The sequence below is a fragment of the Giraffa tippelskirchi genome, chromosome 6 (assembly GCF_054371585.1).
Source record: "Giraffa tippelskirchi isolate mGirTip1 chromosome 6, T2T-mGirTip1v1.2.pri, whole genome shotgun sequence".
In the NCBI taxonomy this organism is placed as follows: domain Eukaryota; kingdom Metazoa; phylum Chordata; class Mammalia; order Artiodactyla; family Giraffidae; genus Giraffa; species Giraffa tippelskirchi.
In genome coordinates, this window is record NC_137280.1 from 140,233,665 (window position 1) to 140,260,229 (window position 26,565).

The following is a 26,565-nucleotide window of genomic DNA, read 5'->3' on the forward strand; positions in this document are numbered from 1 at the left end:
CCAATTTTTGAGCACTTTAATGTACTAGCGCACATAGCACTATATATTGAGAGAGAGAATATATATAATGAGAATATATATATATGTATATATTAGAGGATAATTCTCTAATACATGTTTTAGATCCTCACAATAGCTTTATGAGAGAAGTAGTATTATCCTTGTTCCTCAAAGCTGGAAACTGAGACTATAAGAAGCTAAATGAGTTACCCAATATATTCCTCTTCACAGTCTTCCTGTGCAATCCTGAACTTGTCACATTCTACTTTCAGTGTGCATACCTGTTAAAATCTCCAACCTAGATGAACCCAAATATCCACATTCTGCTTGCTCACATCAAAGCAATTGAGAAAATTCCCCTTTACTCAGCCTGTGCCATAAAACAGACTTGAAAGTGGAAAAGTGAAAGTGTTAGTCGCTCAGTTGTGTCCAACTCTTTGTGACCCCATGGACCGGGGCCCACCAGGCTCCTCTGTCCATGGAATTCTCCATGCAAGAATACAGGAGTGGGTAATCATTCCCTTCTGCAGGGGATTGGGCCCCTATCAATTTTGGCTACTAACCATAGCTGCATCTTAATATCGAAATATCCAATATTTAATGCTCAACTGTCTTGCTATAATTTTCTTGTCACAAAGTAGGAACTCTTGTTATAACCATTTCTTCTCTTCCCACTTACTGCACTACCCACAAGAGTCCACCTCCAGCTCTTCATAGAATGTCTCACATGATGTAAATGACCCCCATGTTGTTAAATTCCATGGACATTGTAATTCCTCTTACCTCTAAGTACCAATTAAGCATATAGGTAACTTCTCCCACCTTCTTGGAATATTTGTCACTTGTCTTCCTATGTTATGCTTGTCTTCCTATGTTATGGCATTTCTGTTTCTCTGGCCAGTTACTTTGTTTCCTTTGATGGCTTATCCTCCCATACCCAAACTCTAAATGTTAGAATCCCTTAAAATTCTGACCTTGCCATCTGTTGATATTATTGTAACCATTTATTGATTAATTTCATCTATTCTCTTGGTTTTCATGATCTTCTATATCCTATTGATTTTAAGTTTTTATCCCAATGGTTTAGAACTCCGCCTTGAGAAATATACCTTGAGCTGTAACAGCTGACTACAAAGACATCTTAATCTGGGAACTCCATAGATACTTTCAACAGAGCCAAAATCAAACTTATGCTTCCCTCTACCAAAACATAGACATTTGTCACTCATTCACCTCTTATATCATTATGTTCTTTCAATTCTCCACTTGCTCTCACATTCACCCTTTCCATTTTTTCACTGTGAGCTCTTTAGTGTAGGCCATCATCATTTCTCACCTGACCTACTGAAACAGTCATCCAACTGATGGTTGTGCTTTTGTTCTTGACCTCCTATAATGCCTTCTATAGAGTATACAGACTTACCTTGAAGGTATTATGGGTTTGGTTCCAGACCACCACAATAAAGAGAATCTTGCAATCAAGCTAGTCACACAAATCTTTCGGTTTCCCAGTGCATATAAAAATTATGTTTACACTATACTGTAGTCTGTTAAGTGTGCAATAGCCTTATATTAAAAAGTATACATACTAATTTAAAGATACTTGATTGCTAAGGAACAAAACACTCACCATCGTCTGAGCCTTCATTGAGTCATGATCTTTTTGCTGGTGGGGGGTCTTGTCTCCATGTCAGTGGCTTCTGACTGATCACAGTGGTGGTTGCTGAATGCTGGGGTGGCTATGGCAATTTCTTAACAATGAAGTTTGCCATAATGATTGACTCTTCCTTTCATGAATGATTTCTTTGTAGCACGCAGTGCTGTTTCTTAGCATTTTATCCACAGTAAAACTTATTCAAAAATTGGAATCGGTACTCTAAAAACCTGCCACTGCTTTATCAACTAAATTTATGTAATAGTCTAAGTCCTATGTTACCATTAAAATAATCTTCACAACCTCTTTACCAGGAGCAAATCTCATCTCAAGAAACTACTTTCTGGAACTTCCCTGGCCATCCAGTGATTAAGACTCTGCTTCCATTGTGAGGGATGCAAGTTCGATCCCTGGTTAGGAAACTAAGATCCCGCATGCCACATGGCAAGGCCTACAAAAGAAGAAAAGAAACTTTCTTTGTTCATCTATAAGAACCAACTCCTCATCCATTGACATTTTATCATGAGGTTTCAGTAATTCAGTCGCATATTCCAGCTTCACTTCCGATTCTAGTTCTCTTACTGTTTCCTCTACATCTGCAGTTACTACCTCCAGTGAAGTCTTGAACACTTCAAAGTCATTGATGAGAGTTAGAATCAGTTTCTTCAAATCCCTGTTAAAACTGATATTTTGATCTCTTCCCGTGAATGTTTTTAATGGCATCTAAAATGGTGACTTCTTTCCACAATTTATTGAATTTATTTTGCTCAGATCCATCAGAGGAATCACCCTCTCTGGCATCTATACTCTTAAGATAGGTAAGACTTGAAAGTCAAAATTACCCCTTGTTCCATGGGCAACAAAATGGATGCTGTGTTAGCAGGAATAAAAACAACATTCATCTCATTGTACATTGCCATCAGAACTCTTTGGTGACCAGTTGCATTGCCAATGAGCCTTAATATTTTGAAAGGAATATTTCCGAGATTTTTTTTCTGAGCAGTAGATCTCAGCAGTGGGCTTAAAAGTTCTTCACCCTTTTTTCTGATATCACTCTTCTAAGGAATCATTTCAGTTCTTTATTCCCCTAAGTATACCCCTCCAATGAAATTATAGTATAATAGATAATGCATATCTATTTATGAATATTTGTACTTTATCCTTGAATAGATTAAGATTCATTTTGGCTCCAAGACCAAGTTTTGTATCTTTGGGGACTACATTACCCTCATTGAGAGTGCATGGTTTAATACTAATTTTTATGAAAAATCAATTTAAACTTGTTCTTGAATATCTTTCTAACTATAATAATACTACATAAAAGGGCAGAGATCAAAGCTTCACAGTGAATATTGCTTTAGCACTGTACCATACACATAGTACATAATTGTTTAATATTTATAGACAACAAATATTGCAATGCTTAGAATGGCTATAGATTTTGTATTTTTTGATCCCATAAAAAAGAAAGTCTGAATCTGTTTTCCCCACCAACCCATTTATGGAGTAGGCCCTCTATAAATATTTGTTGAATGAATTAATTATCTGTACTTTTAGGTTAGGCAAATCTGTCCTGATTCCTAAAAATAATGTATTTGGTGCATATCCTAGAAACAGCTTGTAATGACCACAAATGTTTTATGTCAGCAGTTTATTAAATGCCACCAGCATCCTGGGAGACACAATGGGATTAAGTCATTACTTCAAGTGCCTTTTCCCACTCACAGTTACTGCCTTGCATCTGTCTGTCTGTTGCTCATGTGTGGGATGGCTTTCAGAAATTGACAGCCTCGTTCAATAGTTAATTCTGAAATTTGTGAAAACTCTACAATCTCATTCATTACTTGATTCACTTTAAACTGTTGATTAAACATAACCCAACTCACTCCTTGAAAAGAATTTTTCACTGAATAATACTATTAAGAGAAGGTCAAACCTTCATGATAGGAACTAAATACAAAAGCACTGTTTCTGTGGAAAATTCTAAGGAATTTCCTGTGATCATTTCTCCCACAATTCACTCTCTTATACATACCTTGGCTAATATGCTGTAGAGGAGATTGGTTTTCAGGAAAAATGGGTCTCACTCAGACATTACAGAATGCTTAAATATCAAAGTGTAACCATGTTACGAGCCTGGACTTACAGAGGCAAAAACCATTATCTCGTGTGTTCTAGGAAGATTTTAAGCAATAGGAGACATATGATCATGTGTTCAGCTAAAACATTAGAGTAACCAGAAAATTATCTTTCACAGAAGACAATGTTCATTATTCAAAGAATTATTACATTATTCATAGTTTTCTTTTAATGCTTATAAGCTCTATAAGAGACTTAAATTTTTCTTTGTCATGTTACCTGTACCTCCACAGGAAGAATACAGTTGAATTCAGAGCAACTTCTGTTATTGAGTAAAGGCAATTTCAATTGCAGTTAAAATATCAAATGTCAAAGAAGCTAGATTTTATTGGAGAAGTGTGAGGTTGCCTTGGGCACAGCTGGCTTTGGGTGTTAATCGCTTGGCTTTGACCACAATTTCAGCTGTTCCATTGGGCCCTATGGTCATCCTCTGTCTCCCTCTCATCTAGACCTCACTAGCTCCCATTGGTTTTCCTCTCAACATATCTCCTAACTCATCCACACTTCTCCATCTGACTGCCAGTTCTTTAGTGCAGCCTGTCATCCTGTCTGCCCTGCTTTGCCTCATATACCTTTGCCCTCCACAAGTGTCTTTTCCACGATACAGTGTCTCAGACAACTCAGGCTGCTATAACAGATACCAGAGACTGGGTGGCTTAAACAGCAAGACTTTTATTTCTCACTGTTCTGGAGGCTGGGAGGTCTGAAACCAGGGCACCAACGTGATTGAGTTCTGGTGAGGGTTAGGCCACCTCATGCGAAGGGTTGACTCATTGGAAAAGACCCTAACGCTGGGTAGGATTGGGGGCGGGAGGAGAAGGGGACGACAGAGGATGAGATGGTTGGATGGCATCACCGACTCGATGGACATGGGTTTGGGTGGACTCCGGGAGTTGGTGATGGACAGAGAGGCCTGGCGTGCTGCAATTCATGGGGTCGCAAAGAGTCGGACACGACTGAGCAACTGAACTGAACTGAACTGAGGGTTATAGTTGGAGCATGTGACTTTTAGGGGAACACAAATATGCCGACCATAACATGCTGCCACAGCAATCTTTGAAAAATGTCAGCTTGCTCAGGTCTGCTTAATACTTCCACCATGGGATGTCCCCATTTCATATATATTTGGCCACCATATCATGTGGCCAAATATATATATATATTTTATATAGATAAAAATTTGTATATATATATATATATTTATATATAATATATATATAATGTATTTATATTTACATATTTTAAAATATACACTATATATACACACACACAGACACACACATACATATATATACCTTCACCATGACTCTGCATTACCTGGGCCAACCTATCTCTCCAGTGTCATTCCACACTGCCCACCTGTGATAAATGTGGTCTGGCCACACCAATCTTCCTTACTGACCTCAGTTTCCCTACCCTGCCCTGTTTGTGTAATCTTTTCCCTCTCTTGACTAGGTAATTACTAATCACTTAAATATCAGCAAAACTTCCCCTTTTCAGGGAAGCATACCTGCCAGACCAACCTGTGGCTCCAGGTTCTTTACTTTCAAAGACATGTTTGATTTTCCTTTCCAGTCTTTTATCACCATTTGTTACCAGTATATTTCATTTCTGAGATTATTTGCTTATTGATTCTTTAAACTTGCAGTTGTGGCCTCCTGGAGAATGGTACCTTCTTCGGTCTACAAGCTCCACGTCTCTCTAGTTCACCTCTCCAGTGCCCTGCTCAATACGTATTTGTTGAATACATTTAAATCTGGGCTTATCAAGCCTAGCTACCCTGCCCCTCTGGGCCACTGGGTTCATCCAACTAGGTTATCTGAAGGTTTGTAAAATAGCAGGACTGGAGGTGGCCTCATCTAGTCACCACCCCTACTTTGTATAACAAATGGGGAAACAAGACCTAAGGGTAAATTGCCAAAGGTCAGCTATAAGCTAATGGAAAATCTGGTCTTTGGTTTCCCAGTTCTCTGTTATTTCAAGAAATCACATCATCCTTTCTCCTATTTTCTTATCACCATTTTTTGGACTGACGTTCTTTCTCTGTTTTATAATATAGTATTGGTATAAAAATAGAACCTTATCTTATCAGGTAAAATATGGTTATTATTAAAGACTGTCAATCAGGATATATCTATCCAAGCAACAGGAATTGGAAAACTTAGAACGATTTGACTTCAGACAGTGATCATCAGCTATTTTAACTTCACCTGGAACCTGTTGAACATTTTAGCTCCATGGTTTTAACAAAAAGATGATTTTTAGTCTATTTTCATTAATACAAAAGCATTAATAATAATTATGTCCATATTAAAGAACGTATATCAAGAAGGAATTTAGCAGAGCAAACCCATTAAGCTTGTTTAATTCCTTCATCAGTTTTCTAAACAGTATTCATAAACCATGTCTGTCCATTTTAAAAGTGTTTCTTGAAATTAGTGCCTGTCACAGTAGTCCTTTTCCATGTACAACAAAAATTTGATTTATCATATATTTCTTGATCTCCAATGTTACTACTTATATCTTCTATCATTGTAATCTTTTCTTCTGTGTCTCACGTTTCTCTCAAGTTCAATTTTCTGCAATCTAAAGTTTTCTTCTAGTATTTAATCCATGGCTGTTTTTAACATGTACAGATTTAGGCACTTTAATGTTTATTATTTTTATAAAATTGAATTTGCTCTCGATCAATAGAGTTATAAACCAGGTTTTTATTTTAGTTAGTCTCATCTACAATAAATTTTGCTCTATACCATTTATCTCTTACAATCTATTTTCTGGTAGTTATTTCTACTAATTAATTGCAGTTTAAATTGGACAAATGTCTCTCTCCTTTAATTTGCTTTTTTCTTAAACACTGAGATATTTTTAGCATTTTCCTTTGGTATTCCATTCCAGGGCTGGGCACACTGGTAAAGAATCCACCTGCCAATGCAGGAGACACAAGAGACTTGGATTCGATCACTGGTCTGGGAAGATACCCTGGAGAAGGGAATGGCAACCCACTCCAGTATTCTTGCCTTGAGAATTCCATGGACAGAGGAAACTGACAGGCTACCGTCCATAGGGTTGCAAAGAGTCAGACACGACTGAGCGCGCGCGCACACACACACACACACACACACACACACACACACACACTCCCAGGGTTGCGCGCGCGCGCGCACACTCTCTCTCTCTCTCTCTCTCTCTCTCTCTCTCTCTCTCTCTCTCTTTCTCTTTCTCTCTTTCTCTTTCTCTCTTTCTCTCTCTCTCTCTCTCTCTCTCTCTCTCTCCCCCCCCCACCCAGGGTTGCTCTGTTTTCCTGGTAGGAAATGACGGTGGCTAAAGACAGTCTTCTGTTTAGATTAGATTGTTACCTTATACAATTTTCAATTTGGGGAGAAAACAGTTTAGCTCTGACACTTCTCATCCCTCCCCTCATTTTAGAGTGAAGGAAATCAAGGGCCACAGAGGGTTGTGTGATTCTCCCAGCATTACAGAGATAGAGCTGGATTTCAGGTCTCTTGACATATAGAACACTTTAAGGGAAAAGCATGACTAAACTGAGCTCTGAACTTAAGAATACTTTCCAGAGAAGGGAAGCTGGCTTTTTGGTTACTATGGCAACAAAGGGCATTAGAGACTTTTTTTTTTTTTTTGGTGAGTTTACCCCCTACCTGTGCTAGTAGGGAAAAAGAGCCATTGAGCTGATCTTTATGATGATTCAAAACACTTTAGAAAGATCCTGTCACATGCTCTATAAGTTCCTGATTGATTGTGTGGAATTAAGTTATTGGGCAGAGAACCAGCTAATGGAAACACATTGATGAAATCATTTTTGAGGGATATTAAATGGAACTTAAAATAAAACTGAAATGGCTTTATGGATTTTTCACTCAAACTGTTTTTGAACATTTATTGCCAGTAAATTATATTGTGTCAAAAGAAGGAGTCAGTGGGTATGACTTTACTAGAAATCTTTTTGAAATAATAAAATTGAGAATACTTTATTATCTAAGAATGGATAGAGAGTGGGATGGAGGAATTCCTCCTGATGGATGATTGTCCACTCTGCAGATTGGGAAAGTGAAAAATGGTATGAAAACAAGAAATTGGATGGGACTTGGAAAGAAATGGTCTTTTGGAAATGTATTATCTCATTTCATTGTACATGGGAATTATTTTTAGAAGACAAGTGTTAAGGAATTGGAGAAGGCAATGGCACCCCACTCCAGTACTCTTGCCTGGAAAATCCCATGGTTGGAGGAGCCTGGTAGGCTGCAGCCCATGGGGTCGCTAAGAGTCGGACACGACTGAACAACTTCACTTTCACTTTTCCCTTTCATGCACTGGAGAAGGAAATGGCAATCCACTCCAGTGTTCTTGCCTGGAGAATCCCAGGGACGGTGGAGCCTGGTGGGCTGCCGTCTATGGGGTCGCACAGAGTCGGACACGACTGAAGCAACTTAGCAGCAGCAGCAGCAGTTAAGGAATTTAGCAGGTGTTACTTGAGGCTATAAACATGGGTGTTTTTTCATGTTTTATAAAAGATGAGCAAGTAGAGAGTTACTTAATCTGATGAATGAGGGTCTACAGTAGGGTCAAGGGTATGGTTTCAGAGCTGAAATGTTGGAATTCAAATCCTGGCTCTCCCTCTTCATGTGTGACCTAGGAAAATTTCTTGACATCTCTGAATCTCACATTCTACATCCATAATAACAGAAATTAATAGTCCTTCTTTCTCAGGTTTTTCAGATGATCAGATGAAGACAGTTGCAATTGTTTCTAGTTTTTAGTACATGCTTTAAAATTTTGTTTTTTAAGAGTCATAGAGGACCCAGATAAGAGGAGGAAAGAATAGGGTTCATGGACATTTTCATAAGAGTAGTATTATTTTATTAACTGTCATCTGATGATTGCTATGGACCAGAAATCTCATTTAGTGTCCCAAGATCCCTGGGAGATGACAGTACTGTCAGTATCCCTTCTTTTCAGAGAAGAAAACTGAGCATTAGAGAGATTTATATCCAAGGTCACTTAGCTAGTGAGAAATTTTGTTACCTCCCTCTGGAAAATCATATGCATGAGTCTGTCCTCCAGTGCATATGGGACATATGGACCCCTGTGGTGAAGTCCAGCAAAAACAAAATCAAAGGGCGTCTGGTTGGATGATGGAAGCTGAAGGAGCTTGAGTGTCTTGCCCTTGACTTTGATCCACATCAGAGCCTATCAGTCACCCATCTTCTCCACTTATCAGAGCTCAGCCCCTCTGGGTTTTGCTGGCTTGCCTTCAGTGAGTACCACGTTGACTGGCACTGAGAAAACAAGACACAAGGGCACGATGGCGAAACGTGGGTTCTTTAGTCAGATGCCCAGATGTGAAGCTCAGCTCTAGCACTCACTGCCCATAGGACCATGAGCCAAACATGCCTTTAGCCCCAGTTCTCTTATCTACAGGGTAAGCAAGTTTCTTGGTCTGTGAAAGAAAATGCAAGCCTTTAGATTGTATTTTACTTTAAAGAAATATTTGTATTTAACCCAAATAGCATGCCTTTATAAGTATACTCTTATTTTAGAGGTATAGTTAAAATGCATTGGGTCGTGATTGCGAACATTCATTTATATGTGAGACATGAGGAGTTTTAGAGCAGTTCTCTTATAGAAGTGGCAGTACTTATTAAAATGAATCCAGTAGAAGTATTGGAAATCTAGAGTCAAGTCTGGTTGTATTCTCTATTGGACCTTGCCCCTGCCCACACTGAGCTTAGTCTAGTTGAAGAAATGAGATGAGTGTCTCCAAGGTAGACCGCACATAGTATGTGCTCAGTACCTCATGAGTGCTATGGTCATCTTACAAGTATCTGTTGAGTACCTGCACTGTGCTAGATGATGAAGATATGACACAGAGCAAGACATGTTCCTAGCCAGGAGTGCAGCAGATGCGATTGCAGGTCAGCGAGCTGAGGACCCAAGCTCAGGTGTTCAAAGGAGACCATCTTCTTTCTTTCCACAAACATGGAGAATGAGCATCTATAATGTACTGGATGCACTATTGTCACACTTTTTCCTCCTTGGCCTTGCTTTAGAAGGGTGGCAGAGCTCAGTTCCCCCAGCTGCAATAGAGGAATTCCTTCTTGAGCCTAGTCCAGCAAGATAAAAGAAGTAAAGTAGCAGATGAAGTTTTGTTACTGTACTTGACAAGTAAATAGGGTCAGCACAAAGTTTGGATGAGATATGAAATTGGCCCAAGCTTTTGAGGTTCATTGTTCATAAGAACTTGCCATTCTTTGTTTTGGGATTATTGGTCTGAATAAGTCTGTGCTGTACTATGGGTGTATACTTAGCACAGTTGCAGAAGTTACAAAATAGATCTTCTTTGGTTTCAAAGGTCTTATAAAATAAGGGGCATGAGAGAGGTGAAACATTGAGTCTTCACAGCATTCTAGTAAAAATTCAAATGATGAAAGCTGTCTATGGGCAGTGTTCATTGCCATGGGAGTGTGTCAGACAATGATGGCTGATTTGGAAACCGATAATACTCTTTCTGTTGCAGCTTTCATGGAATTCTTGGTAGAGGAAAAAGAGTTTTGAGCTGAGACTAGAGAGTATAGACAATAAATAAATAATTCTCTTCTCCTTATTGAGACATATAATTGTTCCTTTAAATTACATATATTACATAGAAATATAGACATTTTAACATAGAGTTCAAATGACTAAGAACTAAGCATCTCTAAGAATGTCAAAGGGAAATCCCTGTTAACTGCAGTACCAGCAGATGAGAGTTTTTCAGTGACAGGCGAGATGGTGCTGAGAGGTGGCTGAGGGCATGGTCTTGGATTTCAGACAGCCCAGAGCCACTTTCAGATGTATCAGTCACTATCCTGTTCTGCAAGCCTGTTTTATCTACTTGGCAGCCTCCACAGTGCCCCTCAAAAGATCCCAAAAATGTTGGAGATGGAAAATGGATATTCTATAAAACCAAATGTAACACATATGTAACAAAAGCTACATTGTAATTTGTAATCTACCCCATTCTTATTCAGTCACTGTATCAGTCAGAGTTCTTTAGAGAAACAGAACCAATAAGGTCTGTATAAAGAAAGAGATTTATTGTAAGAAATTGGCTCACACTTACAGAGGTTGAGAAGTCCCACAGTCAGTGTCTGTTAAACGGGAGACTTGAGGAAGGCCAGTGGTGTGGTTTAGTCTGAGTCCAAATGCCTGAATACTAGGGATGTCAGTGGTGTCAATTCCAGTCTAGGTCTGAAGGTCTGAGAACCAGGATCACTGACAGCAGGAGGTCAATGTTCCAGCTCATAGGGTCAGGCAGGAGGGCTGAAAACTTCCTTCTCCCACTTTGTTGTATTTGGACCCTCATCTGACAGGATGATGCCTACCCATATTGGAGAGGGTAGACTACTCAGACCACCTATTCAAATGCTATGTCTAATCATCTCTGAAAATTCCCTCACATCCAGAATTAATGTTTAGTCAAATGTCTGGACATCTTTGATCTGGTCAAGTTGACACGTAAAATTAAGCATCACGGTTATCAAGAACACAATAAAGCTTCAATCACAAGAGCAAAATAAATAATATATACATAATAAAACTGAACATTCTTATGAAAATTTATACCAAAAATTGAATTTAATGGGGCTGTGGATACATTTTGATATATTTGAAATGATGTGATTTAGGATCTTAGAAAGTAAAAGTGACTATGGGCAGTGAAAGATCTTAAATGTCCCCACATGAAGTGCCCCTATGCCACTTGGAACTGTCAATTTTATGGGCTTGTTGTAGTGAATAAATTATATATATATATATATATATATATATATATATATGACAGTATCTAGCAATGTGGTAGTTGCTCAAAAATGTTAGCTGAGGATGATAGTTATTACTCACAGAATAATATTATTAATCTTATTAATAATAATATTCACCAGAATATTCTTTTAATGACCATATATGGTATTATGGAAGAAAAAAAATTTCTCATTTTGCTTGTGGTCTGTTACTCCTATCAAATAAATGTTTCCATAGTTGGTACAAAAGCCAGGAAATCAATTCATTTTCACAGACTCATTAATATGTGTCAGAATAAACGTGGATTTGGAATAATAGTGGTTAATGGAGGATTTCTACACATTATAACAGTGCAAGAGAATTCCTGAAATTCACACATGAATGCAAGATATCATTCCACCCCTTCTTACACCATCAAAGAAGTACACTGAACATGTAAAAGTAAACACCTTTGCTTCAGAGTACAGGATACTGCCTAAGTTTAATTGAAAAACAAATATCCAGTGCAATTGTCTGTGATAAACTGAGGCTTAAATGATTTGAAGACACTTTGAGAGTGGACAAATCAGATAATCACAATCTTTATGACTGGAAAGATTCAACTGGTGTTGACAAATTGTAAACATAAAAGCTTATGGCAAAATCAAGAGCTAAATGTCTAGATTGGGTTAGGAATCAATATTAATACTCAAATTGAAAAAGTGCTGAACTTTAAATGATCTCTCATAGTGTTCTCTTTTGTTTAAGATTTCAAGATAATAGTGTAGAACTTGATTTGCTGAAAAATATTGGTTTAATTTTCATTAGACAAATACCTTATAGTCTTACAGTATTCTCCACCATCTAACCCATTGCTTAGATGTTGTATGTGTTATGTGATTTGTGCCCTGTGCTGCAGTAACAGAGTTTCAGTTGCTGGTTTTCAAAACACTTCCAGTTAGACAACTGTTAATATTTTTTGAAAGACAAGATTCAGACTATGCCATTCCTAGGCATCATTTTTTTTAAGTCGACATGGTATTTGCCTCATGACCTTACTCTTATCTCAGCAAGAACACATTCAAAACAAGTTCCTAGTTTTTTCAAAGACTGTTTGCATGAGTTGATTCAATGCTCTCCAGCACAGAGATCTGCCGTAGAGCCAGTGGCAGATACGTGTGTATTGGTTTGTATAAAGGATTCACCACATTTAACTCCATTCATTGTGCTGACCCATCCAACACTCCAACCTCTGTTTGCTTTTTTCTTTTGTTTGCAGGAGCAGAGGGCACAGTGTTCCCTAAATCTATAGAGACACCTAATGTCAGGGCAGATCCCTTCAAGGAACTAAGGTAAACTTCTGACTATGGTTTGCATTGATTAAGTGGCTATTTGCTCTCTCTGTATAACTGATTGATGATCCATTTTGAATACCTATGATGTCATAGTGTCATGAGTATATAAACTGAGAGAGGTTATAAAGGATGTGAAGATAAGTTACAGCCAAGAGAAAATTTTTTCTGAGTACTTACAGTTGAGAGTTTGGAGGAAGAGGTTGCCAGTCTTGTAATAAGACTTAAGATTCATTCATTTGCAATGCTTATTTCATGATGTATTTTGTGATATGATAATCCTCTCATATTAGAGAACTAGTCAGTAATTGGCGCTCATCAGCCCGAAGAAGTGTGGTGTTTAAAAGAGGCTGAACAGTAAATACAATACTTTTTTTCTCTATATATGTATATAAAACAAGCTGTCTATTTTCTGGAATGATCCGGTGCTAGGACTGGGTTCTGTGGATATTCCATATACTGGTGTTAATCAGATATTCATAAGCATGCTGCTTTTAGCAGAAAAGGGCTCTGCAATGCCATGTACTTATGGCAAACAACTATGGAAAACAAAAAGGAATAATAGACATACAGATGAACAAAGAGAGAGAGATATAACCTAAAAACCATTCCTACCACCAAAGAGCTACCCCAGCCCTCCTAAAGAAACACATATAAAATGGTATGATGATACAAATATAACTTTAATTTTCACTGTGGACTTAGGTTGTTGTTTAGTCACAAAGTTGTGTCTGACTCTTTGTGACCTCATGGATTGTAGCATGCCAGGCTCCTCTGTCCTACTCTAACTCCCACAGTTTGCTGAGATTCATGTCCATTGAGTCAGTGATGCTATCTCACCATATAATCCTCTGCTGCCCCTTTCTCCTTTTGCCTTCAACTTTTCCCATTATCAGGGTCTTTTCCAATGAGTCAGCTCTTCGCATCAGGTGGCCAAAGTATTGGAGCTTCAGCTTTAGCAATAGCCCTTCCAATGAGTATTGAGGGTAGATTTTCTTTAGGATTGACTAGTTTGATCTCTTTGCTGTCCAAGGGACTCTCAAAAGTCTTCTCCAGTCCCATGGACTTATAGCCATAAAGAATTCAATGAATATCAGCTTTCTTCATTTCTTATATTTCTTTTAATTAAGACCAGTCATAAATCACCATAAATAGCCCTGAATAACTCTTTCATAAAGACATCAACTATAAGTAAATGTATCTGTACTGCACAAGTCACATCTTCTCTTTGACAACCAATCCCAAGATCTCTATTTTGCTAAAACAGCAGCAGCCACATTGAAGCAGGTGTTTCCTTAAACAGAAATACATCCTCAGTAAGTGGAGAATATATCACCTCATTGCAAAACCGTAGCATTCTTGCCAAGCCTGTAAGTCTTTATGAATATAGGGAAATAAATTGGGCCAATGGAAGAGGATAATTGGTGGGGAGTGAGAACATTTTCTTAGCAAAATCTCATGTACTATGGGCTGTATTTTTTAAATTACACCCCACACTGCAACGTTTTACATTTTACTGGAATAACTTTTCAGCAGGGCTTCTAGAGGCCAGAAGTTGCCTGACTCTGTGTTAATGAGATCCTGTGTTTCATATTAATGTGCTAAAGCTAGAATCTTTTAAGCAAATGCACCTCCAAAACCCTGCATTTTAGAACCCTGAGGGAGCTCATTCTCTGAAAATGCACGGAAGCCTTGTGGCTATAATGTAAGAAGTCTTTCAACCAAGCTAATGGGTGACCCAATTCCCTTTTTTCCACAGTCCTCTTTAGGAGTGGGGGGTTTTATTTGAGGAGGGGGTTGCATTTTTGGTCTGTTTGTTTTTTACACAACTAGTGACTAATTTGCAGTGATCAGCCCAAAGATAAGTGCTGTCTAAAAGAATATGAACTCTAAATATCATACAGACTTTTTTCTATGCAACAAACTATTACTGGAAGACTTGGGAAATAGGGATTAGCTTGAACTGAATCAGGAGGCTAGAATGTGTCCTTCTGGAAGTTTTTTTTTTTTTTTTTTTTTTTTTTTAATGACACTTTGTGGCAGAACCTCTGACCAATTGAGAGAATAATCAGATAGATTACCCCAGACCAGTGTGTCTGTGAATGTTTCACATTTGCCATCTAATGGTGCTGCATTTTTACTCCCAGTTATTGACTGGTATTGACTTTGGATATTGAGTAAATAAGTAATGAACTTGCTAAGTCTTCTGGCCTCTGGCTTTAAAGTTGGGTCAGTTTTACTGATCTAACACTGGTGTGTTTTCTGGTTGTAGAAAAGTAGAGTGATCTAAGGGAGTTCCCTGGACTTGTACCAGCAGGTCGCACTGGGAACTGTTCAGTTGAAGCAGAAACAGTCACTCCTTAGTGACAGCTGGATAGAGGGGAAAGAGCCCTGAGCTGAGAGTCAGGTACCTACTGCAAGCCTGGAATGTGGCCTTGAGCTAATTCTAGAACTCTGCTGTCCCTAAAAAGCTAGGTTACTTCTTGCTTCAAATGTCTAATCACTTTACATTATTTTTTCATTTTTTTTAATAAATAGTATTAAATTTAAAGAAGAGTTGCAAAATTCGTGGAAATGATTCAATTCACACGTACCCTTCACCTGATAGTCCTCTAATGTTAACATCTAACATACTCATTATAAATTTATCACAACTATGAAATTAATATTGTTACTTTGTTCAGTCACTAAATCATGCCTAACTCTTTGTGACCTCATGGACTGCAGCACACCAGGCTTCCCTGTCCTTCACTATATCCTGGAGTTTGCTCAAATTCATGTCCATTGAGTCGGTGATGCCATCCAACCATCTCATCCCCTGTCGCCCCCTTCTCCTCCTACCCTCAGTCTTTCCCAGCCTCAGGGTCTTTCCCAATGAGTAGCCAATGTATTGGAGCTTTAGCTTCAGCATCAGTCCTTCCAATGAATATTTAGAGTTGATTTCCTTTAGGATTGACTGGTCAATCCTTTCAGGTAAAAGGACTCTCAAAAGTTTTGTTTCCTCAAACCCCTTTCTTGGCTGTTGGAGAATTTTTGTCTTGTTTTGTTTGGTCTATTTTTTTTTTTATTTGTTTGTTTGCTTGTTTGTAAGTAAGAGGCAAATTTTAGGCCTCTGACATTTCTTCCTATAAGCTCTCAACTCTCAGCTATAGTAATGGTAGCTTCCTCTCTGCTAGAGTTTTGGTTCACTGCTTTTCTTTCCATACTTGCTATGGGACTTTTCTTCTTGTGGAGCACAGGCTCTAGGCACATGGGCTTTAGTAACTGTGACTTGCAGGCTCTATACTGTGGGCTTAGTAGTTGTGGCACCCGGGCTTAGCTGCTCCACAGCATGTGGAACCTTCCCCGGCCAGGGATCAAACCTGAGTCCCCTGCACTGGCAGGCAGATACCTACCCACTGTCCCACCAGAGACGTCTGCCCATTTTCTGATCGGTATTTGTTTTTTATATAGAACTATATGTGAGCGGTATATTTTGGAGATGAATCCCTTGTTGGTCACTTTGTTTGCAAATATTTTCTCCCATTCTGTGGGTTGTCTTTTTAGTTTGTTTATACCAAGTATTTTTTTAACACTTTATTAAGAGTCAAGGCATGTGCTAAATACTCTGAATGTAGAGCTAAATGAGTACTCAAATAATTTATAGTTAAGGAGAATAAAATGGAAAGGAACTTCAAATTACTAGATAATGAGATCTAGGGTAGATCTATGAACCAAATCAGAGGAAACACAGAGAATGACAAAACCTACCTAAATGAGTTAAATAAGCTTCACAAAGGAAATAACATTTTAGTTTCCAAAAGAAAAAAAAAAGCAGAAATACATCTCAGAAATCAAAAAGTGTGGTTCTCTATAGCCTTTTAATATAGGGGAAAGTACCCCAACCTATTTCTCTAGCTCCCGAGAATGTTACTGTGTTATTTACAAACATAAGGGACTGTAATTTCCTTATAACACTATGTTCTTTAAAAAATTGCATGAAGGCAGTTTCAAATATGGTCACAAAAGACTGAGAATTTTACAAGCTTCAACAGTATTTAATTGAATTCAGAAATGGAAGTTTCAGTGACAGCAAACCCTTTCTACAGTCTCAAGTATGGTGGTGTTTTGCTCCTGTTTATTTTTTTTCCATAATATTACCAGGATTTTAATGATAAAACTGAAAAATTATAAAATACATCTTTGGCTCCCAATAATGCACTTAACCATTTGGTAAGACTTTTTTTTTAACCAGAGTGAAAGTGAAAGTCGCTCAGTCATGTCCAACTCTTTGCGATACAGTTCATGGAATTCTCCAGGCCAGAATACTGGAGTGGGTAGCCTTTCCCTTCTCTAGGGGATCTTCCCAACCCAGGGATCGAACCCAGGTCTCCTGCATTGCAGGTGGATTCTTTACCAGCTGAGACAGAAGGGAAGCCCCCCCTCCTTTTTTTTTTTTTTTTAAACCAGGTACTAAATCTGACTCCTTTGGAAATGTGTAAATTTAAAGTTTGGTGTCTCATTGGGAAACAAAGATTAGCAAAGCTTCTACAAGTTGACAAAAATGAATTGATTTTTCTTTAATTGTATTTTTAAATGTCTATAGCCAGCTAAGTATTTATTGGCTCTCAGTGGTTTATAAGTGGTTTATAAGACTGTTTAAGTGACAAGAACAGTCTGTCAGAGCTTCAGAGTTCGTTTAATTAGAGACTTGACAATCCTCTTCCCTTCTTTGTCCTCTTCAAAATTCACAATACCAAAAATAATTGGTCAACAGTCTGATTTAAAAATATATATGCACACACAGGTAAAGAGAAAGAAACACACACACTGAGACAAAGACAGAAATACAAAGAAAGAGCTGGGGGGAGTTGGGAGGGGAGCAAAGAGGTAAGAAGCTGTGTATTGAGCTTTCAGCTATGGTGTGTGGTCAATGAGGGAATACCATTGTGGAGGAAATTTTTATTTTTATTTTTATTTTTTTTTAATAAATTTATTTATTTTAGTTGGGGGCTAATTACTTTACAATATTGTAGTGGTTTTTGCCATACATTGACATGAATCAGCCATGGGTTTACATGTGTTCCCCATCCTGAACCCCCCTCCCACCTCCCTCCCCATCCCATCCCTCTGGGTCATCCCATTGCCCCAGCCCTGAGCATTTGTCTCATGCATCGAACATGGAATGGTGTTCTGTTTCACATATGATAATATACATGTTTCAATGCTATTGTTCCAGAACGTCCCACCCTCACCTTCTCCCTCAGAGTCCATAAGACTGTTCTATGCATCTGTGTCTCTTATTCTGTCTCGCATATATCGTTACAATCTTTCAAATTCCATATATATGCATTAGTATACTGTATTGGTGTTTTTCTTTCTGGCTTACTTCACTCTGTATAATGGGCTCCAGTTTCATCCATCTCAATAGAACCGATTCAAATGTATTTTTTTTTAATGGCTGAGTAATATTCCATTGTGTATATGTACCACAGCTTCCTTATCCATTCGTCTGCTGATGGACATCTAGGTTGCTTCCATGTCCTGGCTATTGTAAACAGTGCTGCGATGAACATTGGGGTACACGCGTCTCTTTCAATTCTGGTTTCCTCGGAGTGTATGCCCAGCAGTGGGATTGCTGGGTCATATGGCAGTTCTATTCCCAGTTTTTTGAGGAATCTCCATACTGTTCTCCATAGTGGCTGTACTAGTTTGCATTCCCACCAACAGTGTAAGAGGGTTCCCTTTTCTCCACACCCTCTCCAGCATTTATTGCTTGTAGACTTTTGGATAGCAGCCATTCTGACTGGTGTGAAATGGTACCTCATTGTGGTTTTGATTTGCATTTCTCTGATAATGAGTGATGTTGAGCATCTTTTCATGTGTTTGTTAGCCATCTGTATGTCTTCTTTGGAGAAATGTCTGTTTAGTTCTTTGGCCCATTTTTTGATTGGGTCGTTTATTTTTCTGGAATTCAGCTGCAGGAGTTGCTTGTATATTTTTGAGATTAATTGTTTGTTGCTTCATTTGCTATTATTTTCTCCCATTCTGAAGGCTGTCTTTTCACCTTGCTTATCGTTTCCTTTTTGTGCAAAAGCTTTTAATTTTAATTAGGTCCCATTTGTTTATTTTTGCTTTTATTTCCAATATTCTGGGAGGTGGATCATGGAGGATCCTGCTGTGATTTATGTCGGAGAGTGTTTTGCCTATGTTTTCCTCTAGGAGTTTTATAGTTTCTGGTCTTACATTTAGATCTTTAATCCATTTTGAGTTTATTTTTGTGTATGGTGTTAGGAAGTGTTCTAGTTTCTTTCTTTTACAAGTGGTTGACCAGTTTTCCCAGCACCACTTGTTAAAGAGATTGTCTTTTCTCCATTGTATATTCTTGCCTCCTTTGTCGAAGATAAGGTGTCCATATGTGCGTGGGTTTATCTCTGGGCTTTCTGTTTTGTTCCATTGATCTATATTTCTGTCTTTGTGCCAGTACCATACTGTCTTGATGACTGTGGCTTTGAAGTAGAGCCTGAAGTCAGGCAGATTGATTCCTCCATATTCACAAACAGGTAAAGAGAAAGAAACACACACACTGAGACAAAGACAGAAATACAAAGAAAGAGCTGGTGGGAGTTGGGAGGGGAGCAAAGAGGTAAGAAGCTGTGTATTGAGCTTTCAGCTATGGTGTGTGGTCAATGAGGGAATACCATTGTGGAGGAAATTTTTAAATTTTCTCCCTTTAAACATTTTGCAGACATGTTCTGTAATTTTCTTTATTTCTTATTCTCTCTCTTCTACCCCCTAACTTCATATACTTAGACTAATGTCTTATAGTTCTGTTTTGCATGTATTAGATTTAGAATTATTTGATCATATAGCACAAATATTGAAGTGAATCAAAAGAGAAGTGAAAGAAATGTAATTGGCCAGATAATAGCACATTTACTTACTCCAGGGCCTTACAATATAGAATAATGATGAAATAGTGTCCCTGTTGGTCAAGAGCCTGTGCTTTTTCTTTTCTCAACTTTTTATTTTGTTTTGGAGGATAGCAAATTAGCAGTGTTGATAGTTTCTGGTGGACAGCAAAGGAACTCAGCGGTACATATACATGTATCCATTCTCCCTCCAAATCCCCTCCCATCCAGGCTGCCACCTTACACTGAGCAGTGTTCTCTGTGCTATATAGTAGGTCCTTGTTGGTTATCCATTTTAAACATAGCCATGTGTACATATTCATCCCAAACTCCCTAACCTTTCCCCTGAAGAGCTTGTGCTTTGAATTTGGCCCCTATGCTTGTCTGCTTTGTGAACTTAGACAAGTGTCTTAAGTTCTCCTGGCCCCAGTGCCTAGAATGGAGGAAAAGTTCAGTGAATACTAATTTGATACATGTTAGCTATTGGAGAAGAGAAGGCAATGGCAACCCACTCCAGTACTCTTGCCTGGAAAATCCCATGGACGGAGGACCCTAGTAGGCTGCAGTCCATGGGGTCGCTAGGAGTCAGACACGACTGAGTGAGTTCACTTTCACTTTTCACTTTCATGCATTGGAGAAGGAAATGGCAACCCACTCCAGTATTTTTGCCTGGAGAATCCCAGGGATGGGGGAGCCTGGTGGGCTGCTGTCTATGGGGTCGCAGAGAGTTGGACACGACTGAGCGACTTAGCAGCAGCAGTAGCAGCAGCAGCTATTGGAGAACCCTCAAGAAACTCTCTCTCATAGGGGTGCAAGAACTCAGATGGAAGTTTCCAGAGTTTAATGTTTCTTCAACCCATAAAAAGTTTCCATCAAATCATGGTGACCAGCAATTATTTCTCAAAGACAAAAGCAAAAAACTATTGAGTATTTCCATCTACTATTAACTGCATTTTATATAAGAAAAGGATATAAGAAGATATAGAATAAAAGACAATCTCATAATTGAATACAGGACAATCTCACTTAACTCTATTAACATGTATTGTCTCCATTTTCTCATTTTGCCAAAAATGCTGGTGACTACCTTACAACTCTTCTCTTCACACATTTCATAGTTCATGCCATGAAAAATAAGATCTGAGAGCCACAGGCCAGGGCTTAATGAGGTCCACTTGACTTTAATATTGTCCGGTTTAAAATCACAAAACTAATACAGCTTGCCCATCTTCAAGACCAGTCAGTACATATATATGTCCCTTTTCTTCCTCACTTTCTCTTTCTCCTATATTCCAACATCCAATTATTATTCTAGTTTGTTCCTATTAGTATCAGTACTAGAGTTTTAATTCTTCTATATATATTTCCCTTTTCCTCCTTATGCCCAGTCTTTCTCCAGTTGCCATTTTCACCATATTTCTCTTAGAAAATACAATATTGTAAAGAAAAAAAATAGATAAATAAGCTAATTTTAAAAATAAAAATTAATTTGATCAAAAAAAAAGAATATATAAGGAGAACAACAAGAGGTAAAGGATAGGAGATATTTGAGGTATCTTCACCTTTCGCTTTGCCTTGTTTATCAAAAGTTTCATATCTGTGATAGATAATCCATCTTAAAGATATTAAACCCATGAGTCTGTGTTCATCTGCTCTCTACATTATGATTCTGTCATTAGAGGCCAGAGAATGATAGATAGCAGATAACATCACAGGGAAAACTGAGGCTTAGACATAGATGAGTCCCATTCAGACAGGAAGAGGAAGTGGCAAGTTCATCTCTCCTGGTCTCTGGTGAATTGTGGGAAGAAGATAGGAAATGTACAAAAAGCAGGTGGTGAAATATGTGTCCTGATGACCTTTCTTTCGTGAGTCAAAGAGGGAAGAAACCAATTAAGTAGGGTTTAAGGAAAGTCAAAACCAGAGGGTCATTGTACATTTTCACTTGGGGTTCTAGGAGGAAACCAATTTGTAAGGTGATCCCACAACCCACTGGAAAGAGATGAAAAGGGGACCTAGGTCAGCAATCTGGAATCTCATTTAGTTCCAAGGGTGGTAGGTGGGGGAAAGGCAATTTGTAGAAGTGTTTATGTAGTGTTGTGTCAAGGAATGCACTTGGCTAACTGATGATGTGAGCTGGCTGGTCCTGGGGAGTATCACTGCAGTGGAGCTGAGAGCACCAAAGAAGACATTCCAGTTTGGCACAATGGGATACCTGCCCAGATCTCAGGGTCTACCAGTACCATTCAATCTTGGCTCAGTGGGTACTGTGGGAGCCCAGAGAGAGTTTATCCAGTGAGGACTCAGGCATGAAGTTCTAGCGTGATGCAGATCAAAGCAACATCTCCTAGAATCTCAACTTGCTCTGTTCCTGTCACCACATGCTCACATAAGCCCACTTCTGCCATATCCATAATGATATATGAAAGAGGGAGAACAAAATTTAGACTGATTATTTATCCTAATGAGAAAGTTGAAACTTCTCAATTACAGAGAGGACACCAGAATAATTTTTTCCTCAACAATCCAAAAGGATAAGATTGAGAGAAAAATTAAGTCAGGTAAGAACAATAAAGAAATGCCTTTTGTTTTCATGGATGAGCATGTTTTTTTATGTTGGCCAGCTTGTAATACTTGCTTCCTGGGTAGCTCAAACGGTAAAGAATCTGCCTGCAATGGGGAAGACCTGGGTTCGATCCTTGGGTCAGGAAGATCCCCTGGAGAAGGGAATGACAACCCACTCAAGTATTCTTGCCTGGAGTACCCCATGGACAGAGGAGCCTGGCAGGCTACAGTCCATGGGGTTGCAGATTCGGACATGACTGAGTGACCAACACTTTCACTTTCAGCTTGCAATACAGGGTATCATGCCAGTCACAAAGTAGCTATGTGACTTTACCAAGCTTCCCAGGCCATGAGTCTTCCTCTGTGTCTTGTAGGGACCACTAGATATGAGCAAAAGCATCTTTATCTGCAAGTTTTGAGTGAGCGTTGATTAGAATTATGATCTAGATCTGATGCTCTCAATGTGCTCGCCAAGACTGGTCCTGGATTTTTAATCCGTTTAAGTCCATAAAATATGAGAGGAAAAGCCTTAATAGCCAAAATGTTTCACAAGACTTTCTCTCAAAATCATTACTGGACTGTCTACAAAAGCTAGAGTCATCAGTCTTGTGCAGTGAGGCATCTGATCATCCCATAATGGCCAGCCCATTTTTGTCTGAATTTGAGAGGCAGTGTGACACATTTTTATCATTATCTAAGACAAGTGGCTTTCTTTAAAAATTCAAATTCTATACTTTAGATTAACTTTTTAACTTAAGACTATAAAATATGAAAAAAAAAAAAGGTGTTCAAAAGATAAGACCATAACCCGGAGGGGTATATAGAATTGCACTTTTATCCATGTTGTCAGGGCAGGCAGGATATCATGAAGTAAGTGCCAAGCTCTCGGCCTTTTAGAGCAAATTGGGCATGTGTATATATCTGCCAAAATTCCTGAGTTGAGGCTCCCTTCTGCCTCAACACAGAGCATCCTGACTTTATGATTGTTTCTATTTTGATTAAAATGTCAGTAGCTGCCATTTATTATGTAAAGTTTATGCTGGTAGACTGTTCTATTATTCTTGAAAAACACACAATTACTTCTGAATCTCTCTTTCCTTCCCCCCAGTAGTATTGCCCTGCTGGATGGAAAGACAGAAAATCTTGTTTAATTACACCCTTCATGCCTGGCTTGGAGCCAGTCTTGTTTTACTTCAGTTATAACCTTTTCAAAACAAAGAGTAATGGGAGTTTAGAGGAACAAGCTGACAAATAGTTTTTACCTGAAATAAGTTGAGATCTAGAAGTAAAATAAAAAACAAAAAATACCAGTCAGTGGATGTCATATGTTTTCTTAATCCAGAATTTTCCATGGTTTGATAGAATATACAGTTGACCGTTGAACAATGCAGGGGTTAACCTGCAGATAACTTATAGTTGGCTCTCCATATCTGCATATTCAACCAACCACAGACTGTATGGTACTGCAGTATTTACTAATGAAAAATATCCACAGATAAATGAACCCCTACAGTTCAAACTTATGTTGTTCAAGAACCAATATAACATAAATAAAACTAAGACCATCTTAGAAAGAACTAAATAAATTTGCCTGACTTCCTGGCCTTGAATTATGTGCCTAGTTGTGCTAAAGGTCACTGCTTTGTTTGCTGTTCTTCAGTTGCTCCCACTGACTTGAAGATAAGCAAAAACATTCATGCACCACCTTAAAATGGTTGATCTGGCCCCACATGAGGGCTCTAGCCTCTCATCTCGAATTACACTTGCCCCTCCTTCCAATCTTTTGTTATTTTTGTTTCTCCCTCTGCAAAGACCTTCACTGCCCCAGGCAAATAAGAATGGTGTAGTGAAAACAGCATTTCTGGTTTCCCATAAATATGTGAGAAGCCTCAAGTCACAAGCCTGCTAATCTGTGACAACAGACAGGTGGCACTGGAATAGGACTTGTCTGTACTAACAAAGCAGTAAAAATTGAGATAGCGAAGGCCCCTTATGGACTAGGACCCCTTATGACAACCTGTTCCCCCAGAACTGGTGTTATCAAACTCAAGTTTGTGTGCCTGCCACATAGTAAGGCCAGACAAATCAAAACATCAGAGTTTGCAGCAGAGAAAGGTTTATTGCAAGGCCAAGCAAGGAGAACGGGTGACTCATGCTCAAAAACCCTGAATTCCTTAATGTTTTGGGAAGAGGTTTTTATAGGCAAAATTTGGGATGAGAGCGGCAGGGTGTGTGACTTTTTTCTGATTGATTGGTGGTGAGGTAACAGGGCAGTGCTCTGTGCTCAGCTCCACTTGGGGTGAGGGCCTTACTTCCTGCAGAAGAACTCAAAGATATGTTTAGGTGTGTTCCTTCAGGAGGAACCAGGACCTTGCCCCATCGCTGCACTAGTATTGGAGGGAGCGGTGTGCCCACAGGGTCCTATTTGGTTTCAGTAGCACAACTGAACCAAGAGAATACTGCTTCTTGGATTCACAGTCTATTCAGCTGTTGTCCAGATGCATGCCTGGACATGCATCCTCTGGCTGGTGCAGACCAGTGGAATATTCTCACTCCTCACAAAGCCAGGCTCTCAAGACATAGAACAAGATGAAAGGAAAACCTGGTACTTATGCTTCTCCTCCTTATGACAAGTAAAACAAAAGACAAAGAGGAAAAGATGACCATATGGGAGGAGGAGAACCAGTGGAAAACAAGAGTTCCCGTAGTAAATCTACCAAACTTGCTATACCCAAGGAACTTCTTCACACAAACAGATTCTCCTCCTAATCTACATTGGAAAAGGAAGGGAAAAGACATTTTTACTTTCCTCTCTTGACCTAAAGAATACTGCAAAGCGAAATTCAGGAGAGCTGACTTTGGTAAAAATTCTTAGTTTTCTCCTACTTCTGCCAGTTTTCCAGGATCTCATCTGCAGGCTCTAGAACAAGTGTGATATCTCAGAAAGTTCCATCTGGGTTGCCAAAATCGTGGGAAAGGAAAAGTAATTTTCCCTCTATAAGTCCTTGGCTCAGACACCCTGGTAATGAAAGATTAATATGGGAAAAAAGGTTTCATGACATGCGTACCTCCTGTATACATGGGAGGTGCCCAGAAAAACTGAGTAACTCCCTGAAATGGCCCAAGCCAACACTTCATATATCATCTCTAGCTGAAAACAAAAGATTTGGATGAGGAGTGCAGGGGAGGCCAGTTATGGAATATTATCAGGAAAAGCACAGTAAACAAAGGTAAGGTTTTATGCAGATTTGTCCTTGCCTTCTGCATTGATAAGAGTTTCTAGAAATTCAGCCTTCTTTCTCTACCTGGTACAGAGAGGGAGACCCCTTACAAATGGAGATTTTAGTTATAAATGTAAATGTCTCTTACAGAAAAGTAACATCTGCTTGGTTTTCAGAGCTTCTCCCTTGTCTGCTGTTTCTTAAAAATCATCAGCCTAAAATAACCCTTATGCCAAAGAGATGTATCTTGGGGTGGTATATTTTGCTCCTACTCAGTGTTTTTCTTTATCTTTGTGCATTTGTGCCTTTTTTGGTCCATTTACTTCAGTTGTGTTAGCATTTCTGGAATAAGCAGATATAGACATATGTGTTGAGTTCACTGTTGAATCAGAAGCCTCCTCAATTTGCAGGCTACAACCATTCTCCCTTTTCTTGGTTTCCTCGACAGTGTCTTAGAAGCTGTACGTGCTATTCTCTTGTCTTGAAACGTTCTTCTCTACTCTTTATGAGCCATCCTATTCATTTATTAACTCTCATTTTAAACTTCACACACTCTGGCACAGAGTGTGGCACACCCCAGGCTCCTACTGGTCTTCCTGTTACAAACGTACATAGCACCTACTCATCTTTATTTTTGGATGCACTGGCTCAGATATCTTCCACATTCGCCATTGCCCACAAAGGGGTTTAGGTTAGGTGAATCATCACAAATTCATTCCTTCCAAAAGTATGTGCTCAGCCAGCAGAACGATGAGTAACTGCCTCTTTTACGTTTGTTTGTAAAGGAGAGCCATCAAAGTTTCCTGGAGTCTCTCATTTTGGCCATATGCTTATTTATCCCATGCCTTTCTTTCTTCTATTCATCTTAAGTCATTTCCAAAGGAGAATAATCTATTCTTTCTTTTGCAAACAGTTTCAAAATTTTAGATTCTTTTTGTCCAAGGTTCTGCTATAGTCACACTCCA

General features: G+C 38.8%; 2 protein-coding genes and 1 long non-coding RNA gene across 7 annotated transcripts in view; 2 read left to right on the forward strand and 1 right to left on the reverse strand.

Moving 5' to 3' along the window:
- Positions 1-26,565, forward strand: part of SGCD (sarcoglycan delta) — a 434,639-nt gene that overhangs the window by 306,712 nt on the left and 101,362 nt on the right. For all 4 annotated transcript variants that reach the window (XM_081501895.1, XM_081501896.1, XM_081501897.1 and 1 more), the window contains one exon: positions 12,852-12,924. In XM_081501895.1, the coding sequence (XP_081358021.1) occupies positions 12,852-12,924 (73 nt within the window). The remainder of the gene's footprint in view (positions 1-12,851; positions 12,925-26,565) is intronic.
- The window catches only part of LOC145510508 (uncharacterized), a 329,761-nt gene that overhangs the window by 35,149 nt on the left and 268,047 nt on the right, over positions 1-26,565 (reverse strand). Inside the window, exon 10 of one of the 2 annotated variants that reach the window (XM_081501903.1) lies at positions 1,631-2,105. The exons of the other annotated variant lie outside the window; for it this stretch is intronic. The gene's annotated coding sequence lies outside the window, so the exon portion shown is untranslated. The remainder of the gene's footprint in view (positions 1-1,630; positions 2,106-26,565) is intronic. 2 annotated transcript variants of the gene reach the window in all.
- LOC145510515 (uncharacterized) lies at positions 14,326-21,318 on the forward strand. Its single transcript, XR_014057079.1, has 2 exons — positions 14,326-17,159; positions 20,558-21,318. It is a non-coding gene; the product is annotated as an uncharacterized LOC145510515 (long non-coding RNA).